At 50.2% G+C, this 19059-nt stretch overlaps 9 protein-coding genes across 9 annotated transcripts; 3 read left to right on the top strand and 6 right to left on the bottom strand.

Moving 5' to 3' along the window:
* Positions 1–394: 394 nt before the first annotated feature.
* Positions 395–1717, top strand: Z518_01982 (uncharacterized protein; the record flags this gene model as incomplete). Its single annotated transcript, XM_013419011.1, has 2 exons — positions 395–829; positions 896–1717. 2 exons carry the CDS (start codon positions 395–397, stop codon positions 1715–1717), a joined length of 1257 nt encoding a protein of 418 aa, XP_013274465.1.
* A 170-nt stretch (positions 1718–1887) lies between these two features.
* Positions 1888–2739, bottom strand: Z518_01981 (uncharacterized protein; the record flags this gene model as incomplete). Its single annotated transcript, XM_013419010.1, has 1 exon — positions 1888–2739. One exon carries the CDS (start codon positions 2737–2739, stop codon positions 1888–1890), a length of 852 nt encoding a protein of 283 aa, XP_013274464.1.
* A 588-nt stretch (positions 2740–3327) lies between these two features.
* Z518_01980 (uncharacterized protein) lies at positions 3328–5198 on the bottom strand (the record flags this gene model as incomplete). The annotated part of the gene is made up of 9 exons (XM_013419009.1): positions 3328–3861; positions 3911–3980; positions 4029–4243; positions 4293–4407; positions 4462–4525; positions 4575–4638; positions 4693–4782; positions 4838–4945; positions 4998–5198. 9 exons carry the CDS (start codon positions 5196–5198, stop codon positions 3328–3330), a joined length of 1461 nt encoding a protein of 486 aa, XP_013274463.1.
* Positions 5199–7653: 2455 nt separating this feature from the next.
* Positions 7654–8529, bottom strand: Z518_01979 (uncharacterized protein; the record flags this gene model as incomplete). The annotated part of the gene is made up of 2 exons (XM_013419008.1): positions 7654–8383; positions 8441–8529. 2 exons carry the CDS (start codon positions 8527–8529, stop codon positions 7654–7656), a joined length of 819 nt encoding a protein of 272 aa, XP_013274462.1.
* A 1375-nt stretch (positions 8530–9904) lies between these two features.
* Z518_01978 (uncharacterized protein) lies at positions 9905–10944 on the top strand (the record flags this gene model as incomplete). The annotated part of the gene is made up of 3 exons (XM_013419007.1): positions 9905–10169; positions 10226–10688; positions 10749–10944. 3 exons carry the CDS (start codon positions 9905–9907, stop codon positions 10942–10944), a joined length of 924 nt encoding a protein of 307 aa, XP_013274461.1.
* A 360-nt stretch (positions 10945–11304) lies between these two features.
* On the bottom strand, positions 11305–12387 carry Z518_01977 (uncharacterized protein; the record flags this gene model as incomplete). The annotated part of the gene is made up of 7 exons (XM_013419006.1): positions 11305–11397; positions 11480–11566; positions 11655–11788; positions 11858–12022; positions 12087–12233; positions 12278–12316; positions 12375–12387. 7 exons carry the CDS (start codon positions 12385–12387, stop codon positions 11305–11307), a joined length of 678 nt encoding a protein of 225 aa, XP_013274460.1.
* Positions 12388–13281: 894 nt separating this feature from the next.
* Z518_01976 (uncharacterized protein) lies at positions 13282–13967 on the top strand (the record flags this gene model as incomplete). The annotated part of the gene is made up of 4 exons (XM_013419005.1): positions 13282–13299; positions 13374–13502; positions 13655–13722; positions 13775–13967. 4 exons carry the CDS (start codon positions 13282–13284, stop codon positions 13965–13967), a joined length of 408 nt encoding a protein of 135 aa, XP_013274459.1.
* Positions 13968–14478: 511 nt separating this feature from the next.
* Positions 14479–15603, bottom strand: Z518_01975 (acyl-CoA thioesterase II; the record flags this gene model as incomplete). Its single annotated transcript, XM_013419004.1, has 1 exon — positions 14479–15603. The coding sequence occupies one exon, from the start codon at positions 15601–15603 to the stop codon at positions 14479–14481; it is 1125 nt and encodes a 374-aa protein (XP_013274458.1).
* A 535-nt stretch (positions 15604–16138) lies between these two features.
* Positions 16139–17119, bottom strand: Z518_01974 (uncharacterized protein; the record flags this gene model as incomplete). Its single annotated transcript, XM_013419003.1, has 1 exon — positions 16139–17119. The coding sequence occupies one exon, from the start codon at positions 17117–17119 to the stop codon at positions 16139–16141; it is 981 nt and encodes a 326-aa protein (XP_013274457.1).
* Between the last annotated feature and the right edge of the window lie 1940 nt (positions 17120–19059).

Below are 19059 nucleotides of genomic sequence, written 5' to 3'. Positions count from 1 at the left end.
GGGATTTACGGTATCTGGGGTTGGGAAGCAACGTTGCCGGTATCGTTGATATATCATTTGGGTCACAGCTTATCTTTGACATCTCCAGCATTCCCCCTCCCCCACACTCTTTGATTGGAAGCACATATATTCATAGACAGGACGACAGCACTAATTGAGAGATTCACGGCTAGATACATCGGTATCAATCGCATGAGAACGGCTCAAAGACTCGACTCCTCTGGGATGCGGAATAGACTCAACTGACCCAGACTCTCGAAGACCGGCTTGCTTGCCTTTAAGAGGGAGCTCATTACCATTTAACTTGTACGAATTCATTCCCACGGGCATGGGAAACTGGACGACCTAGAGGTCAAACCAGCCACGCCGACAATACTTCAAAAAGTGCTCTGAAATGGCTGAACAAGCTCGGAAGGAGGAGACCGAGAGGCAGAACGTTCACAATCAGTCGATGCGCCACAAACCTGGGTTTTCAACATCAAGCCACGGCCAATCTCTCCTCTCCCTTTTGGCCCTATATATCGTCAACCCTCCCCTCAGCTATGCCTCGACAAGCCTTTATATCCACCCGCGCGACATCACGCTGCCCCTGCGGGTGACAAACGCCTGCAATGAAGCTATCTGGCCGGCGATTCTAACTCAGAGCGGGACAGGCCTGGCCAAATCAGGCTTCATGCTGACACCGGGAGAGTCGAATTCCCAGACCGTCAGCGGCGACTGGGCAGGACGGGTCTGGGCGCGGACGAATTGTAGTTTTCCGACAAGTGAGCAGGGCGGTGCGGCATGCGCGACGGGGGATTGTGACATGTGTCCTGAGTGTCAGAGTGCGGTAAGGGAAAGGTCCAATGGAAGTATCAAAGTACCGTTGTAGGTTGCTGATTGCATTGTAACCCAGGGGCAAGCACCAGCGACACTGGCGGAATTCACCATGTCGTCAGATACATATCAAGCCTTCTACGACCTTTCCCTAGTGGATGGTTACAATATCCCCGTTGGCATCATCTCCTTGCTGCCGCAAAGCGGGAATTCCACTCTCGAGGGCATCCCGCCGAATCTTACAAACCCCGTGTGCATTGGCACTTCTTCCCTCCTCGCACCTGTAGGCGACAGCTCCAACCCTGATTTTGGAACGAACTCCACATTCCCTCTGCCCTTGGATCAAACCGTGACATCTTCCTTTGTTCAGAACTGGTGTCCCTGGCCCTTGCAGCTCGATCCGCCCGAGAAGCCTGGAGATGGCGTGTATCCGTATCCGGACGACAACATTCAACGGCCCATCTTCAACCCTTGCCTCAGCGCCTGCGCGAAGTGGAACAAAGCCAAGTATTGCTGTACCGGTAACCACGCTAGTCCATCCACGTGCTCGCCGAGTATGTACTCCACGCAAGCGAAGAAAGTATGTCCAGACGCATACAGTTACGCATACGACGACCAGACCAGTACGTTTATTATCCCCCAAGGAGGCGGATTTGAAGTTGTCTTCTACCCCAGTGGGCGAAGTACCAACATCCTGGCCACATTTGGCGATCAACTCAGACAACTTGCGCAGACAGGACATGCGACGAGAGATATGGTCCGAATCGCTCCAAATGCCACATATATCCGCAAGAAGGATGATGCTGCGGTCCCGGTTAGTGAGCCGAGCCCGAGTCTGATCGCCTTGGTGGTATTTCTGTTGTGGGTGTGTCTGGGCGATGTTGGAGCAGTGTTCTCGTGATGTAGTAGGACATCATGGCCGGTCGTGGAGCAGGTGGATTGAGTGGGAACATTGCAGCACTGATGAAATGCATCGTAGAGATTGGTGGACACTGCAGTGGAGCATCCAGTGAGCTTGTGAGAGGGCCCGCTCGTCTCGAATATGAATCATTCCTAAAGATTTAGTTGCTTTCACACTCTGAAGGATGGTGATCCGGTGGTGATTTTGGGAATAACGACAGACCACGAACCTGGCCATGGCGCATTTTCACCGCCGTAAAGAATAGCCCAGAGAAAACGAAGATCGCGAGTCGGAAGCTTCCGCATCATCGCCTTGGTTGCAGCCACTTGAATCTGCTTCTTCCGTTCCACGTCGTATGAAGCAAAAGCCCATGCTTGACCTTCGCTGAGGTAGGAACCATGATTGACAGGAGTGGCTCTCCATAGCGCAGAAGATTTGGGAGTTGCTCCTGGTCGGGCAGCTTTCTGATTTTCATGCTTGTCTCCGCAGCGGACTCGTTCTGGGACAGGAGAAGCCCGATGTAAATTGTCTTCACGAGGGGTGCTTGCGGCCAAACCGACCCGACTATTTTCATCTCGGTCCTTGACCTTTTTTTTTGTTTTGTACATCTCCAGATACTTGTCCATGGGCTTCCCTTCCACCCAGTCGCCGATGAAATCCGACGAAGACAGATCGTTCCCTTCTTCTCCAGTCTCATTGTTCGTCTTGCTAAGCCCAGCTCTTTTGCTGCCATTCATTGGAACGTACTTGTTTTCCAGAGCTTTCCAGATGTCAGACGCAAGTTCAAGCCGTTCCGCGATCTTCCACGGTTCACTTCCAGGAACCAGTGTCGACATAATGAGGGCCTTGGCACGCGCGTTTTGGACCCCGAAATCATCTAGCGTCGAGAGAGAAGGAAGGGGTGGCCAGGATGAAGAGGATTTAGTCGGAGCTGGAGGTGTAGATTTCGTCGCCTGCGTTGAGGTAGAGGGCGTAGAGACTTTGCCCTTGGTGGCATTGGCTTTGGATTTCTTGGTGGGCATTGTTGTTGGTCGACGAATACTTCTTCAGGATGGGAGTCTCGAGAGGAAAAGGTCGAGACTCAGTCAACCCCAATGCCCCGGCATATCTGGCTTCACTCAGACTGGCAGTGCACAAAGGAGCTATCTTCAATATCGTCCGTTGCACGAGACGGACGTTGCAGGTCGAAGAGCTTATACGGAGAGAGGTCGCGTGAAACGACGGAGGCCCCACTAGGAGTTGGATCATGCTGCTTTTATGCCCCACTTTCCTCACCGGCCTCTTAGACAGCCAGTAGATCTCGATGCTTGCATGTTCTCTCCGGTACCATATAACTCGACCCGACGGCTTGGTGTCGATAGTCGCAACGGGGTACGTACTCTATCATGCCCAAGGTGTTGGAATTCACGATAGCACGAATCTTCAAGCAATCAACCTGAAGGAGAAACTTATACCAGAAGGACATCTGCTTGATCTCAATTATTGGCGCTATCTCCGGCCATTACCATTAGTACCCATACCAATAGTCTCCTCCCTAGGATCATCCTCCAGCTGACGTTCCTGGCCACGATGCATGGACGTGTCATATTTGTCAATTTCAAGCCATGTATTCAGAGAGTATACTTGAAACCTTCCTGTCCTTCAATTGGCTTGCTCAATGTGCCGTTATCAAACTCCTTATTCTTCTTCCAGAAATACCACGACGTAGCACACAAGCAGCCCAAGATCCAGAACTGTAAGGCCGCTGTGGCCCAGAGTCCGCTCCTGTATGTAGGAGCCTCGTGCTCCGAGAAAGCCGTCGAAGCGATGATTCCGCCAATTGCCCCAAACCCAATCTGAAGTGCTGACCCGACAGATCTCTTGCTTTGCAGACGGATATTGTTTGATTGATAGGCGAGAACCGCAGGAATATTGCCTTGGCAACCGGCGATTCCAAGAAAGATACCAAAATACCGAACCCCGTTCCTGTCGTGGTAGGCGGTGATCATAAGGCCAACGATGCAGATAATGGCCTGGGTCGCAATGATTGGAGCACGAATATGGTATTTGTCTCCCAGCCATGCGAAAGCCAGGGCCGTGATCACCGCTGAGACCACGGGAGGAGCAGAAAGCACGTTTGCGATTCCGGCAGTATATCCCATCCCCTGTAGTTGATTAACTCTGGTATCTTGACGTTCAGAAATTCGGCCTTACTCGAATGATAACCGGGGTGAAGTATGCAAAAGCGTAGGCAGGCATCGTTGACGACATGAATAAGGTAGCGCTAACGGGGGGTCAGCATTCGAAGGCAGGGGTCATCACCATGACGTACAATATCCAAAGCTTAATATCTTTGAGGTGATGGAAGAACTTTTCCCAAGTGAGAGGATCTGGAACTGCATCACCCCTATCCACCTCAATTCGTCTGGCGATGAAGGCCGCCTGTTCATGTGTCAAGAGTCCTTTCTTTTCCGCCTTGTCCGGAAAATCGACAATGACAAACCACGCCCCAGCTGCAACAAGGACGGTGAGAAGACCTTCGATGATCTGAGAATTGTCAGCGGTAGTCATTTTTGGGCTTAACACTGTCTTATACAAAGATCCACTGCCATCCTCTCTGTCCGCCCACACCTTCCATTTGCATGAGGCCGTACGCCAGGATATTAGCAAATCCACCGACCAGGACCGATAGGAGATAGAAAAAAGCCAGTCTGTGGGAATCAGCTCCAGAACTCCCATATGATCAAAAAGGTCCCTAAACATACCGCTTCTGGACCTCGTAGCGAACGTACCAGCACGAAACTAAATAAACACAACCTGGAAAGAAACCTACCGTATATCAGTTACGATGAGCCGAAAGGATTAGACACTCACTCACCCGCTTCGAAAAACCCAAGGAGTGTTCGACAGACAGCCAGAGCCTCGTAGGACTTCACGAAGCCCTTTTACAAATGTCAGCCAAAACATAAGAGAGAGAATGCTCTTGAGGGTCGTACTTGGCCGATCATAACACAACCCCAAGAGAAAGCAATGAATGACAGCCAGTTGGCGCTTCCCACTCTGCGAAGAACAATATTGGATGGCAGCTACTACTAGCTTAGATATCGATCTTCGATGTCAATGGGGGGGTTTTTATCACACCTCAAAGATGAAATATGGGATGAAGAAGACGACCAGAGCAGTGGTGTATCGATTGCCAACTTGGAGATTAAGGTCGACTCCCATGCCAGCGACTCTGGCGTTTGATATCTGCGTCGTGAGTTTTAGTTCCTGAATCATGAGGAGAGCGCGCCTGACTGACATTGACACGGTCAATGAGTGCAATCGAGTACAAGGCTCCTAGGATCGGAAGCAATCTCCAATCAACCTTGCGCATCAGTCTGCTTTCGGTATGGTGGTCGTAAGACGGCACGTCGCCGTTAAGAATCGGTTGCTCATGAGCGGCAGCCTCGTACTTCGCTTCAGCAGGGCCATCCCCTTTTTCGTGGTCGGAGGAGGACATAACTTTCAGTATGTAAGACTTGATTTGAGCGCGAGAGAGGAGCTTGGAAAGCGAGCAACGGATTCAACTCTGAGGACGATAATGGTTCCAACCGCGTCCTCTTTTGAGCGACAGCGCGAATACTGGTCCACCACTCGAAGACGTCCGCCCTTATAACTCTTATGCCTCGTATTTCAACGAGTCGCCCAGCCTATACAAATCCTTTTCCCAAGCATGAGACTCCCTACCAAGACACTTGGCGGCTTGAGTCTGGGGACTTAGACTGCCATGTCGACGTTTCCACTTCCTACCCCTCTTCATGGCAATTCCGCCTCATCAATCAGATTCAACGTTACCCTGCCGCCAAGTTTAAAGCAAGAACTCATTTGCTTAGTCGAGACTTCATCGTTGCGTGGCATTGCCAGGATGAGGAGTACATTGCCGGAGAATTCAATTCAGGGTCACCAGGCACCCTCAATCCGAAGTTCCCGCGAAATCCACTGTTTATGTTATACGCCTATGGGGACGGGAAATGGACCACATGGTTTCAACTGTGTGGAGAAGCCTGGTAAGGTTTTGGGTACGGCATCGTCAAATGTGCGGAGTAACGGACCCGCTTCATGGCACAGAAAATCTGGGGTATCTTCGTCTTTCTAGTATACTTCCCAGGTAGCTTGCTTGACCTTTTGTCGTTTCTTGGATCCCCTCATGCCAATTCTTGCATGATGGGCGCCGAGGAATATCTACCGAGGAGATGAAATGGTGTGAAGGAGCGTGCCTCGGATCGCAATGTCGTGACATGATGCTAATTGGTCCAAGAATTTCATGCTAGAAATGCCCTTTCGAACGGAATGCCCGGAATTGGGCATCGACATCAGCAGATCCAGAATTTTGTAACCTATTACTCAATCCAGGCAAATCATGACTCCCAAAGCATAGCCTACTGTTAGACTGGTCTCTTGCAGAATTTCCGTTCGGCGGCTGGAAACAAATTGACTAGAACTTGTCGACGCAGTTTTGAGCTGCCTAATGCGTCTTGTGGGCGTACATTCTCTAACGTCGCGAGTTGGCTTTGGTTGCAAGATTCCTTTGAACTGTTTATTAGGGATGAGGGTAGATATCTAGAGAAAGGATTGATAAGAAGTCCTTAGTATTTGAGGTTACTTGGTAGGTAGGGCTGACTTCCGTCCAAGGATGGAATTGGAAATCATCGTCCACATGGTGCCCCTGCTGGTCCTGTCGCGCGAGATGAAATGTGTCCCTTGTCCTGGGTTGATCGGTGCTGTTGATCTCGACATCGCACTGCCGAGCCAGTCATCTCTTGTCTTCGTTTCCCACGATGGAAAGCAACTCCTCACTTGCTTCGGAACTTCTGAGCGTGGAAGCAACCCCGCGTCCATTGTGCAGAAATAGTCGCGGCAAAGGACCACAAGTCCCTGCTGTGGTTGACGCCTCATCCTGTCAAAAGGGAAACAGACTGATGATTAAGGATGATCACCATTCAGGCCAAATTGAATGTGTCGCTGACGGCGGATTTTCAAAGCTGAAATTGACCTCTCTGCATTGAGAGGTCTCTTTTTCCGAACGCATCCAAATCATTGTTTGACATCATGGACGAGCATCTCAGAGACGGAGGCAATATGGAGGACAATCTGCTGTCAGAGTAACGACAGATCGAGCAGGGACTGCCAATGGCGTCGCCCGACGTACCAGCTTTGTCGTTCATGACATAGAGGAGCCCATCAACACCTACAGCACCCTTGATCGATTCAAGCACCGGGGTTCGTCGTTCAGCACTACACGGTTGATTAACATCCCCGAGCCAGACCTGAATAATCTTCGGTCTTTGCAAGCACAAGCATATTCTTTTCGTCCTCACAGATGCCTTGAACCTATATTACTGTTTCTTCAAAGAATCATCGCGCCCGAAGTAGCTTGTGACCTGCTAGAATTCTACTCTGCACAACCAGACAGCTCCCTGTTCAGATCCGCATTGCCCTATGCGTTGACCCAAGTACTCCGAAAACGATCACTTCTCCATCCAATATGGCCCCGAGAGACCACGTCTGGCCTCCTTTCGACCAAGCTCGGAGTCAGGGCTCAGACCGCAGACGTTCCCATCCTTCTACTACCAGGGGAGAGAGCAAAGACCTCCGAAGGCCTTTGAAAGTCGTCTATGTGGCTCATCCACAAAAGAGACCGAGATCATTGGGAAAGGATACTACTGGGTGGGTTCCACAATCAGAACCAGATTCGTTGAATACTTCTTACCCTGGATGGCATTGCTCTTTGTAAACTGTGCACGGAGCATAAACGAAGTTGAGAGCCGATATGAAACCAAGGGTCTTGATGGGCCGGTACCGGCAAGCGAGGCCCTCCCCCCAGCGGCTCTGGATATCAAGAGAATCCTCTCGGCCAGCCCTTTGACGCGCCTGCCACACAGTATGCCCTATTTGTTCGGTATATAGCTGCTCCCTCAAGGGAGCTTTACCATAACTCTTTGGATGCACGTCTCTCTGGCTTGTCGTTTGACTTCTTCACTTGCATCTGCCTTCAATCGGATCCCTTTTGCATCTGTCTTTGTGTTGACAGGAGTTTCGCTAAGAAGTTTGAAGCCAAGTTTTTCGTATGCCCGAATACCTTGAAGCGTGGTTGTATCCAAGATGACGGGCCGATCAGGATATTGCGCAAAATGCTGTTCAATCTGGTCTTTCAGCAGTGCCGATGCAAAACGCTTGCCCGCATATTTGGGATTACTTGCAAGCATCTGCACAAACCCACAATCCTGTTCCTTCCAGCCATTAGGAGGTAAGTCGGGGAGAGTTTTTGCCCACATTGACTGGATATTGGACTCGAAGACCATCTCAATGCGATAGAGTCCCGTCGGGCCATAGTGCCAGGGCAAAGTCAATGACAACAATCCAGATTGCCATAGCTTCAAGACATCGAAAGGACCAAGTCGTTTTGAGGGAGGGAGCCAGAGAAGAACGGCTCCGATCTCCTTTGCCGTGTCATTGGCGTTTTCCGAAGCAGAGACCTCAGCAACCATGACTGGTCCGTCCAACAACCTCACCAGCCTTATCAAACTCCTGTAAAATCGAATTCGAGAATTTTGATGTCTTGTCATCGGTGGAGGTGTACTGCCGAAGTTGCCAATGGTGACAGGATCTAGCGGCTCCGACACGCCGTGAAACCAATTGTGATTCCTCCATGAAGTAAGTGCTCCTCCATTTCGAACCCACTGGAGGTCAAGATGCACTTACCAGAGAGGCAGAAATGCATTGGCAAGTATCCTGGATAGCAAATCATCCTCTTCCTGCTTCGCTGGTCGAAAGGCGATGGAGTACTCCATTATCCTTTGGAACGCAGCTTTTCTCTCCCCTGCTTGAATACCGCAATTCGTGACTTTCCGAAGTCTTCGCAAGATGGAAATATTATGATGACAGGAGGATGTCAGCAGAAAGTCCGTTTGTCGTCGAGCCCCCTTTTTTCACTTTCCAACGATTACTAGCCACCAGCGCTGCAACTGTACTAGCTCGTATTATGCCCCGGTTCTCGGCGGAGAACAAGCCGGAGTGAATTTCCTCTCGGGCCCTATTGGCAACTTGGGCCCCGCATACTCAGCCCTTAAAACGAGATGCGACGAAGTCTAATGCGACCCTTGGGGTGCTTACGGGATTCATTTCACACGTGGGCTGACTCATGGATCTCACCGTTGGTCACTCCACGAAATCGGCAGATCTTAGGGGCATTCAAGAGGCCATGGCCAGTTACGGGTGAGCCCTGAAATGCAAACATCGTTTTATCTCTCGCTCTTTTGATACGTATTGTATTATCTTCCTGTTCAAAGGTTGTAGCTCATACGGGCGTGCTCAGAGAATCCTGTGCAAGTTGTTAACAGTTTACAATCAAAAAAAGTAATCATATGGCCCAGCCTGATAACGGCGTCCATCCCATAGACAAAGAACATTTACCTCAACCGAGCGCTTGCTTAATTCTTGACCTGGCATTACTCACAGTGGTCAGCTAGGTTGCCCTTGTTCGCCTCCTCGGTCGTCTCATGCGCAGGTTGGCTATTCTCGGACCAACTTGATCCGATATATGACCGACTTTTGCCAGCTCGAAAAGAATAGAACGGCGAAAACTGAAGAGCGAAGCATGTATATCTTTTGCAGCAGGAAGCATTTGTACCCGCTTCCAAGGCTGGAGAACTGTGATCGGGGGATACCCTTGCCGCTTTAGTTGAAGAACCCACGTGGAAGTCTGAATGTTATTTCTCAATATTGAAATCATACTCTATGTAAACGATGAACTCAGAACCTCCAAGTGATGGAATGTCATTTACCAAGCTCTTGAGACCACTCAAGGTCGAGAATGAGTGGAATAGCTACCACTCAAGACGACGTTATGAGAGACCTTGCTTAAGGCGGCATAGAATATATCCTAGAACGGATTGATACTGAATTCTTGGCAAGCCCGCATCTCGGTCCCTCGCAGCTGATGCTCCATCCGCCAACTCGCAGGCAGATGGTATTGATCAACATCCGATTTCCTTCCCCCCGCGATTCCAAAGGCATCTGCCTACTGTACTCGACCACCTTATCCTCGTCTTATCACTCTTTTGGCGCCCTTCGATTCCTGAGCCCCTGCGATTCTTTCTCCTCACTGTTCACGCGATCTCGAAAGCGACTAGTCCCATCCTCAACATCTTCTACAAATTCGGAACCATGAAGTCCACCACAGCGTCCCTATTATCTATCCCTTTACTACTCCTGCATCTCGCGGCTGCGGTATCGATAGACTGCCAACATATCCGGGTGGACGGGAAAAAGTTTGATCTGTCCAAACTCGCAGGTCGTCATTCTCTGTCAGTGCACGACACCTCCAGACCCCCTGCAGAATATAACACTACTTGGACACTTGATCTGTGCGCACCTTTGAAGAAGATCCAAGGAATTAAAGATTCGGATCAGTGTCCACAGGGAACGCGAGGTAAGTGACACGATCCACGGACGTGAAGATAAAAGAGGCTCATGCGCCGTACACAGTCTGCGGAGTAGTGCAATCTTGGAATCCGGCCGATGATCCGGACAAAAAACATGTCGAAGTCGAAAACGTTATTCCTGTAGCTGGGAATTTCGACTCCAGTACTGGAAAGAGCCTCGATCCCAAAGTGTCCCGACTGAAGATGCAGGATGCGAGTGCTGATGGGTTGCAAATAGAGCTCAATGGTGGCTACTATAACAAAATGAAGCAGAGGGCCGTTATTCAATTGCAGTGTGATAGGGACAGGACAGGCAACGAAATGAAGAGAAAGCGAGATGGGGATGACAGCGAGGAGAAACCAAATGCGCCCAGTTTGACGTTTGTCAGCTACGGGCAAGTTGAAGGCAAAGAGCAGATGAAGGTTCTCCGTCTGAATTGGAGAACAAAGTACGCCTGTGAGGATTATGCGAACAGCGATGAGGCGAAGAAGGGCGGCTGGGGTTTCTTCACTTGGTTTGTCTTGATGTACGACTCAATCGGTTTCCTTTTGCATTATTCTTGCATCGATACTAATCCTTGTGACAGTGCATTCCTCGGCATTGCGGCATATCTGATCTTCGGCTCCTGGCTCAACTACAACCGTTATGGAGCCCGTGGCTGGGACTTGCTCCCTCACGGAGACACGATTCGAGACATCCCATATCTCGTCAAAGATGTGTCCAGAAAAGTCGTGGACACGGTGTCTGGCGGTGGCCCAAGAGGCGGGTATAGTGCTGTATGATCAAGAGCCCCTTTTCTTGGGGGGGGGGGTTGAAAGGATTTTTTGTAGAATAATAAAGGATACGGGTCGAAAATGCAAGGCGAAAGGGGTGTAGAAAAGAAGGGAATGACCCGTTCATTTTTCCCTTTTGATTGATTTCGCAAAGTGTATTCCCCTTTTCAATGATCTTGCATCTCGCTTATTTAGCTGGATTCTGGTCGAAATTGCGCCTGGACTAGTATCTGCCATTCCCTTGCAGCCTTGATGTTGCGTGTCTCTCCCTCGACTCCAAATCCATGCTTCTGTCAGCCCAAAATGATGGTTTGGCTTTGCTTTGCCTTGCTTCAAAACTCGACCAATACCGACTCTCCATACGCATTCCTATCCCAAAAGCTGCTGCTCGCCAGGGACAATGTCTCCAGAAACCTTTGCGGAGCCGTGAGCTCTAGCCACGACGCCGTACGCGGGGAAGTACTGGTTCACAAACGCATCAGCCATATCTATCCCATGAGGAGGCACACATCACTCCGAGGTTGATGTTATTGGTTCGACATACCTTGTCCAAGAAAGGCAGTACTTCAGCCGTGCCAGGGGTATTTCTCCAATCTTTCATGAGAAACATGGCGATGCCGAACATACCGGTCTGCAGAAAGTGGAAAATGGTCAGTCGATACAAATAAAAGAAAAGAAGGGGATTCGCGTTGTCCGGTCTGGGTGTTGGGGAGTTAGACCAAATGTACACCGGCGCCTTCCATTCTTCGATTCGCGTCCTCAGCGAGCTTGGGTGTCGCCGTGCCGCTGGCTTCCGTGTTGGCCCAGACGGAGTATCCGGCTTCTCTGAGCGAAAGGGCGAGGAACATGGTGCCTGTTCGCCATGAACTGTCAAATTTCGTCACATATCACCTTTGATAAATTTGAGTGAGACGGCACTGACAAACTTCTGTAACAATGCCACCCAGAATGACCTGTGTGCGACCGGTTGCTTTGACCGCGGCTCTGAAGTCCGGGTTGTCCCACGCGTTGACTTCGCCATTTCGTTTGATAAATGGGGCATCAGGATACATATCGATGATTTCTTTGGGGAGCGGTCCATTGGGTCCTGCAATTCGGAATCAAAGATGATTTCTCCAGTCCAGAGGATTGATGGGATTGGGGGGAATTACCTGTCTCTGCAGATGTTGTCAAGATGGTTGGCAGGTTGAAGAGCTTGCCCAACTCGGCGTGGGCGAGGACATTGTTTCGGAATTCAGCAGTGGTATAATCCTTGACCAGTTGGAGGAGACCGAGTTGGTGGTCGACGATGAGAAGGACTTTTAGAGGTCAGGTAAGTTCGTTGCATCTGGTTTAAACGGACCGGCCTTGTCCTTATCCAGCCTCTCGAACGAATATTTCGCTGATCAGGAATTCATCTTAGAGAGTTGTCGCTATACGTTTTCATTGTGCAGCCTTACGTTGCATGCTCATGGCGGCGGTGACTCTAGAGATGTTGACCGACTTCAGAGCTAGATCGAATACCGAAGCCGAACGAAGTGGTTGGTATTCCCAAACCCGTGAGTTTGGAGAGACGTTTTATGGTCCATGGGGACTCGAGTATATATAACCCAGGTTCGTAATGCATATATCACTTGCTGTAACGAGCCGTGGAAGATCCACGTGGTCAATACTTTATTGGTACAGGGCTGGGAGCCTCGCCATGACGACGAGAAACGCCACCAACAGCTTCCCACCTTGGATTAGATTGGAGATTGGTGACTAAGACATTCCCCCCTCACATATCGTTCGAAGGAGACTTGGTAAGTCTCAGGAACTAGACAAATGAAGCTTGGGACTGCGGTTTCCAGATATGCGCTTGTCCTGCTGGTAGGTAAGACAGGGTAGGCTGAGTAATAAACATCCGAAAGGGATAACAGCCAGGCAGCCTGAGAGCGCCAGGGCATGATCTTGATTCCAACACGCAGGGGTGTTCGATTCATTCGTCCTCGATGACGACATTCTTGATACTGGGTATCGAAGCAAAGGTGAGTAAAGATATACAGAGAGGAAGAATAATGAACGGACCAAGTGAGTGACGTTCAAAGTTTTGCATCCGTACCGGTATATGCTCCGCGGTATCTGCATTGGGGCCCATAACGCTCCGCTATAATGCCAAGATCCCGCCGTAGCCGAGGTCAGAGCCTTGCAGATATCTGACCGCTCCACCATCTCTTCAATTTGACGATACAATTTCTTCGCCTTTCTTTTCGTTTCTCTGCTCTGTCTTATTCGTCACTTGGATTTGGTTCGAGAGAAGCAGATGCTAAGATTTCGGTGTACCACACCATAAATCCCGTTTGCGCTAGAATCAAGGAATCCTTCAATATGTTGTCCAGAAGAGTAGTAAGTCATCCAATTTGACTCCTTCTCGATCCGTAGCCCTGGCTGATAACTACTCAACTAACTTCCGTTCTCAGCTATCGAAAGAGGAAGAATCAGAATCGACCGACGCAGAAGTCACCAAAGAAGACCAGGACAAAATCAACACATTCTCCAGACTGCACAATCGCAGTAAAGTGCTTGAAGAAGAACTAAGCGCCAAGCAGGTGAGTCGGACTCCAGATCACCTCTTTGATGGGGCGAAGTCATGGTTGTGGCTTTCGGTGGAATCATTTCAGCGAAGAAAGCTCGCGTTCTTTCCTTTACTGTCGTCGTTACATTTCCCATTCGACTACATTCTGATATTCCATGGTTGCAGAAAGACAAAGAAGATCTCGAAGAAGTATCAACGGAACTCGAGCTGGCCGACGAAGACGCTTTGATTCCGTAGTTCTCACCCTTCTCTCACCTCGCCCTACACTAACTACTTGCCGTGTAGATACAAAATCGGCGACTCCTTCATGCACGTCTCGTTGACCGATGCGCAAGAACTGCTCGCATCCGCGAGTGAGGAGCTGGAGGCTGAACTGTCGTCACTAGGCGAAGAGTTGTCGTCGATCAAGGAAGAAATTACGGCACTCAAGGCCCATTTGTACGCCCGATTTGGCAGGGGAATTAACCTCGAGGCTTGACCGTGATCCTGTGGACCAGGCGACGAGCGTTTTATCTGCGGCTCAGAGATATTGGAAGCGGAAAACGGAATCAGGATCGGGAAGATCCTGAGCGTGGCTCTATCTAAGATGGCCAGCTTCAAGAGCGGAGAGGGGAAGGGAAAGGATGAGACGCAATCCTGGGACCTCTTTGCGATGCTATAGGAAAGACGGGGTTGAATCCTCGCCCTTGGGACTCAAAAATGGCGACGGCTACGTCTTCTACCAAAGGGTTGATCACAGCATGCTGGAGGAAGGACACTTTTTGATGGTAATGCTAGTGTTGAGCGTACAGCACACAAAAATATTCTAGACGTTCATAAGCGATAAGAGCCAACGGTATATACTCGCTCGCCGAGCAAGCCAAATCTTGCCAGACAATAACTCGCTCCGACAACGACGCCTCTACCCAATCGCTCGGCTCTCTGTGTGTATCCCATCTCAATCTCCAAGGCCATTTCTATCCGATCCAGCTTCTACCTTAACTCCTCTATCATAGCTTACTCTCATTTTGGGCTAGTCGTACAGCTCCCTCTTGCACGCAGGTGGCAATCAGAGTACCACTCTTGGACCAAATCCGTTGGGTGACTAGACCTCTCCCATCACCTGCCCACGGACTATCCATCTCGGTCAACATCCACTCATCGGCCCTGAACGATCGGGGATTGTGGAAGAAGATAGCATGATCAAGTGACACCATCATACCGATTCGTCGATCGTCTTTCTCCGGCGTGGCGCCAAATTGCTTGTTTTCTTCGGCTTCCTCCCGTGCGATGTCCTCAAGGTATTTCTGCATTTGTCCGCGCTCTTCTTCTGAGCCTCTGAAATTCCGTAATGTTCTCTCGATGTTCCTCCGATTTGCGAAGCGCTGGAGATTGTGCACACGGGCGACCGTGCCAATGAAATACGAGTCGGACATGTATGCGATCGCAGACAGGTGTGCTTGATGGTTATCGCCGGGCTGGTGAGCACGCTGGCCTTGTTTGAGTTCCCCCTCCGCCACGCTCGGCGGACAGTCGCTGATACGACCACAAGCACGAATCCAATGTCGAAATTTGCGATCGGATGGTAAGCCGCGAGAACTGACTGGGCAACGAACGGACTCGAAGGGCCTGTCGTCCCCCGATTCGCCGGCTTTCCAGGCGGCTCGACTCGAGTCGGTGTCTGGAGGGGGTGTTACATCCTTGGGCATAGGAACCGCATGCTCGACTTTCGCTTTCCCGCCGCTCCCCTCTCTCATGAAGGAAAGAGTCGTTGTAAATATGCATTTGCCGCGTTGACGAGCCTGTACTGTGCGTGTGATGAAGCTCCTTCCGTCGCGGACGCGCTCCACATGGTATAGAATCGGGATCTCAGAGTTGCCTGCCAGCACAAAATAGCAGTGCATGCTGTGGACGGTGAAATCGGGAGGGATGGTCGCTTGAGCAGCGGAGAGACATTGGGCAATGGCGGCACCACCAAAGATACCACGAGCCCCAGGAGGGTGCCATAGAGGCCGGGCGTTGGTGTATATATCTGGTCCGATGTCGATGAGTGGGAGGAGGGACAGGACATTTTCGATAGGAGAATGGTGAGGGAGGGATTTGGGTGGCTTTATTAGAGTGGCGTGTTTCGACATTCTCGAGCAGAAATGTAAGAGAGTTAGGGAAGAGGTTGGATCTCCTTGTGGCTGAGGTAACCGAAGTCAATAGGCAGTCCGTCGAACGGGGAGGATGTCGATGTCCAGGCGAAGCAGGAGGATTTTGCTGTCAATCAATTTCTGGGATATCTCCCATCATTATACTAGCCGACACAGCTGGTGAAACCACATCCGGAGAAGAAAGGCATATCTGGACACCCCTGAGTACAGGTTCCAGGCTCAAGTTTTTATTTTCTTTTCACGGATGATGGGAGATCTCTCGGCCGCAGATTCGAATTGCATAATCGGGCTTGAAAGAGAAAACAACCGAGGCCCGTTGGAATCTAGACACGTGATGAGAGCCGACTCAGACAGGGGGCTTGGTTGGCAACGTTACAGGGGGGCCAGATGTCTTATGAGGCTTCATGACTCTATATTACAAACATGTCTTGAAGATTACCCATTCACCCATCCACCCATCCGAAATATCATCCGAAACACCTTCGCTAATCCAGACGCATTTTATTGTCATTCTCTAAGCATATCTCGCGGAACTACCCCAAGTTTGAGAGGAAGGAGATTGATAAGACGCTCCTGGTGTTTGAGCCCATCCACTGTCAGTCCGCGGGGTGAGGAGAATCGACGCCCGTTCGATCTCATCACGTCGACGTTCTCGAGGATTTTTGAAACTTTCCACGGTGGGGCTTCGATCCCGGGTAATTCTGCTCACTAAGTTCCACTTACTGGAAGAGTTGGGAAAACTTCCACTTCGAGGTCGAGAACCGAGTGAAGCGAGGGGCAATCCATCATGACCTAGATCTTCGCCAGGCAAAGTGATTTGATACGTGTTTTGAGCACCGCTTCTCCCAGGAGATTCGGTCGATTCTCGAGTAAGCAAAAGTCGTAGAAGTTGCCGACGTTGTGCTTCGTCTTCGGGGAGCTGTGGCTGCATGGGCGACAGCTCGGTGGTCGATGTCGCATCTCCGTAACTAACATAGGAACCTCTCTCCCATCTGTGAACGTGTTGTCGCCTTTGCCGATCCAAGCTCTTTATCTTGTCTATTTTTCTGTATGCGACATAGCTGAGTACTGCTGAAGCAATCGTGGTTGAGCAAGCAGTCACAAGCGGAACGTAGATATAAACCTGAGATGGAATAGGGAAGTCTTTATGGAGAACATGGTTCATGACCGTGATGAAAACGCCGAGGAACGAAGAGGTCAATATCGGTAGGAGGACGGCATCGAAGACGAAAAGAAGGCTGCGGCTAAAAAAGGCGACTCCTGCGATAACACCATATCCGACGAGGAGGGAGACTGACGCGACGGCAGTAAGGGCGGTGCGCGTCGTTTTAATATTAGATTCAGAAGAGGTGAAAGTGAGAGCGAAAAAGATGTAGCCTGCTGCCGCGAGCCAAGAGGAAACCAGCGCGATTGTTCTGTAATACCACGGGAGGGCGTCTCGTTCAGTGTAGAGATCGAAGAGGGTTTCGCGCATTCGACTGTATTTGCGCTGCATTCTCCTTCATGAGAGAGAGAGCAAGTTGGGTTGAGACATGAAGATGGCAGACGAAAGGAATCGGACAGAGGTAAGGCTCCGAGTTTGGTAGGTTCGATAATATTCAGCACTTTGTCGTGGCGGAGGGATGGTGGTGACGAAGCCGGGGAGAAACTGGCTGGATGCCCGAACACGAGGGAAGTGGGCCGACAGGGCAGATAATGGATTCAAGTTAATGGAGAAGAAGAATGGCCGAACCGTGAGAAGAGAATGACACCAAGCAAGTGAGCAGGGTATGGGAAAGAATGGAAGAATCGTAGATATGACCGCAGATTGGCAAAGGAGAATGAGGCACGGGCTGAGTCTCGTACGCAGATGCAGATCCCAGATCATACCGCAACAGACCCAAGACCGCGAAATACGTGAGAAGACCTGAGCTTGAAGATGACACTTTCCTGCTGAGCCAAATGCCAGATCTTCTCTGCCTGGTCAGCTCCGCTCGGGGTCATGATTGAGACAAAGAATTTTTAAGTGCTGACGTCGTGCCTGGGCCAAAGTGCCCACTGACGATTCGCAAGCACTCCCTGCAAATGGGCTGGCGAGGCCAAGGCTCCATTAGCCAGGGAAGAAGCCTGAGTTGAGAGGCTAGCGGTGAGTCGTAGGGCTGACCGCTAACCCGAATAACTAAATGACTCTCATTTTGCGTCTCCTCTGCAGGCTTTGTTTACTCAACCTGAACCCACTTTCATTTCCATCCTATCCGCAGGTTGTTCAAGGTCACACAATATGCCAATATAGCTATACTGCCATGGTCGGGCACACTCCTGATCGATCTCCTCAATTTACCTCTCTTTCCTCGTCTCATCCGTACTTCCTTCTGCTCTCGCGGCCAATTCTTCGACGTACTCGTGATACAACCCTCGAAGTCCCATGATACCACCGAACAACGAGCAAGCTTCCAAGGCAAGATGTGTTGCTACCCAACTCAACCATCCGCTATCGTCCCCAATCAAGACAGAACCATTGTCCCACCACTCCAAAAAGGTGAATACTTGCAGCATAGTGATCCAACTCTCAATCCATCCTCTGAACCACGCCGGCGCGATGAAAGGTACTTCGAACAAAAGAGCTGGGATGAGACTCGGTCAAAAGGAGTTCAGCATGCAGAAGAACACTTCTTGCCCATCTTCCGGTGCCGTCTATTCTCGAACGATCAGATCTTGTATATCGTCACCTTCGATGTGGTGCCATTCATGTCCCATATACTTGGGTACTTCTATCGCTACCCCATCTTGCGAGCTTCCCCCTAGTGTCACAAATGCCCGTCCTGGCAAGTCCTGAAGATACGCGGTGATGCTCATGCCAGTGTGGTCCTAATTTCCATTTGGAAGAAACGGGCACGGTGATGGTAACACACTCTGATCTATCGAGATCGTGTATGACAGCCTCTGGACCCTCCCTGAAAGTTTGGTTTCGGATGTGGTTTTTCTATTGATGGCCATTTTCATATGGGAAAACTCGCTTGCGTCCTCTGTGATTCTAATAGTATGCTAGACACTGAGATTTTATCCTGATGGCTGACAACGAGACAGTGTTGCGAATGACTCAATTCCGTCATCAACTTATCAACCAACCTCACATCCGGAGGACTCGCTATCCCGCTGACGCTGATTGAGACCGCTGCGTGGAGCCTTGCGAGGGGGAATTCGGTAGAGTAACAATCGATATATGCTATGTTAGCTTTGTTCTTTCTTATCGACCATGAGAGACATTGCGATACAACGAATTATGCATGCGAAACCCAGCCTAGACTCCATTCAGCAAATTCAACAATGCTCTATCTCTCTAGCTACATAACCATCTGTCGACTGTGTTCCTTTCCACCCGGAGTCCGTCCAGCTACGTTGATCTCCGCCGTTCCTTTTCTCCAACAAACCCTTTGGTTGGTAGCCTCATGTTGT

The sequence above is a fragment of the Rhinocladiella mackenziei genome (assembly GCF_000835555.1).
Source record: "Rhinocladiella mackenziei CBS 650.93 unplaced genomic scaffold supercont1.2, whole genome shotgun sequence".
NCBI lineage: Eukaryota > Fungi > Ascomycota > Eurotiomycetes > Chaetothyriales > Herpotrichiellaceae > Rhinocladiella > Rhinocladiella mackenziei.
This window is presented reverse-complemented; position numbering and strand designations above follow the sequence as displayed.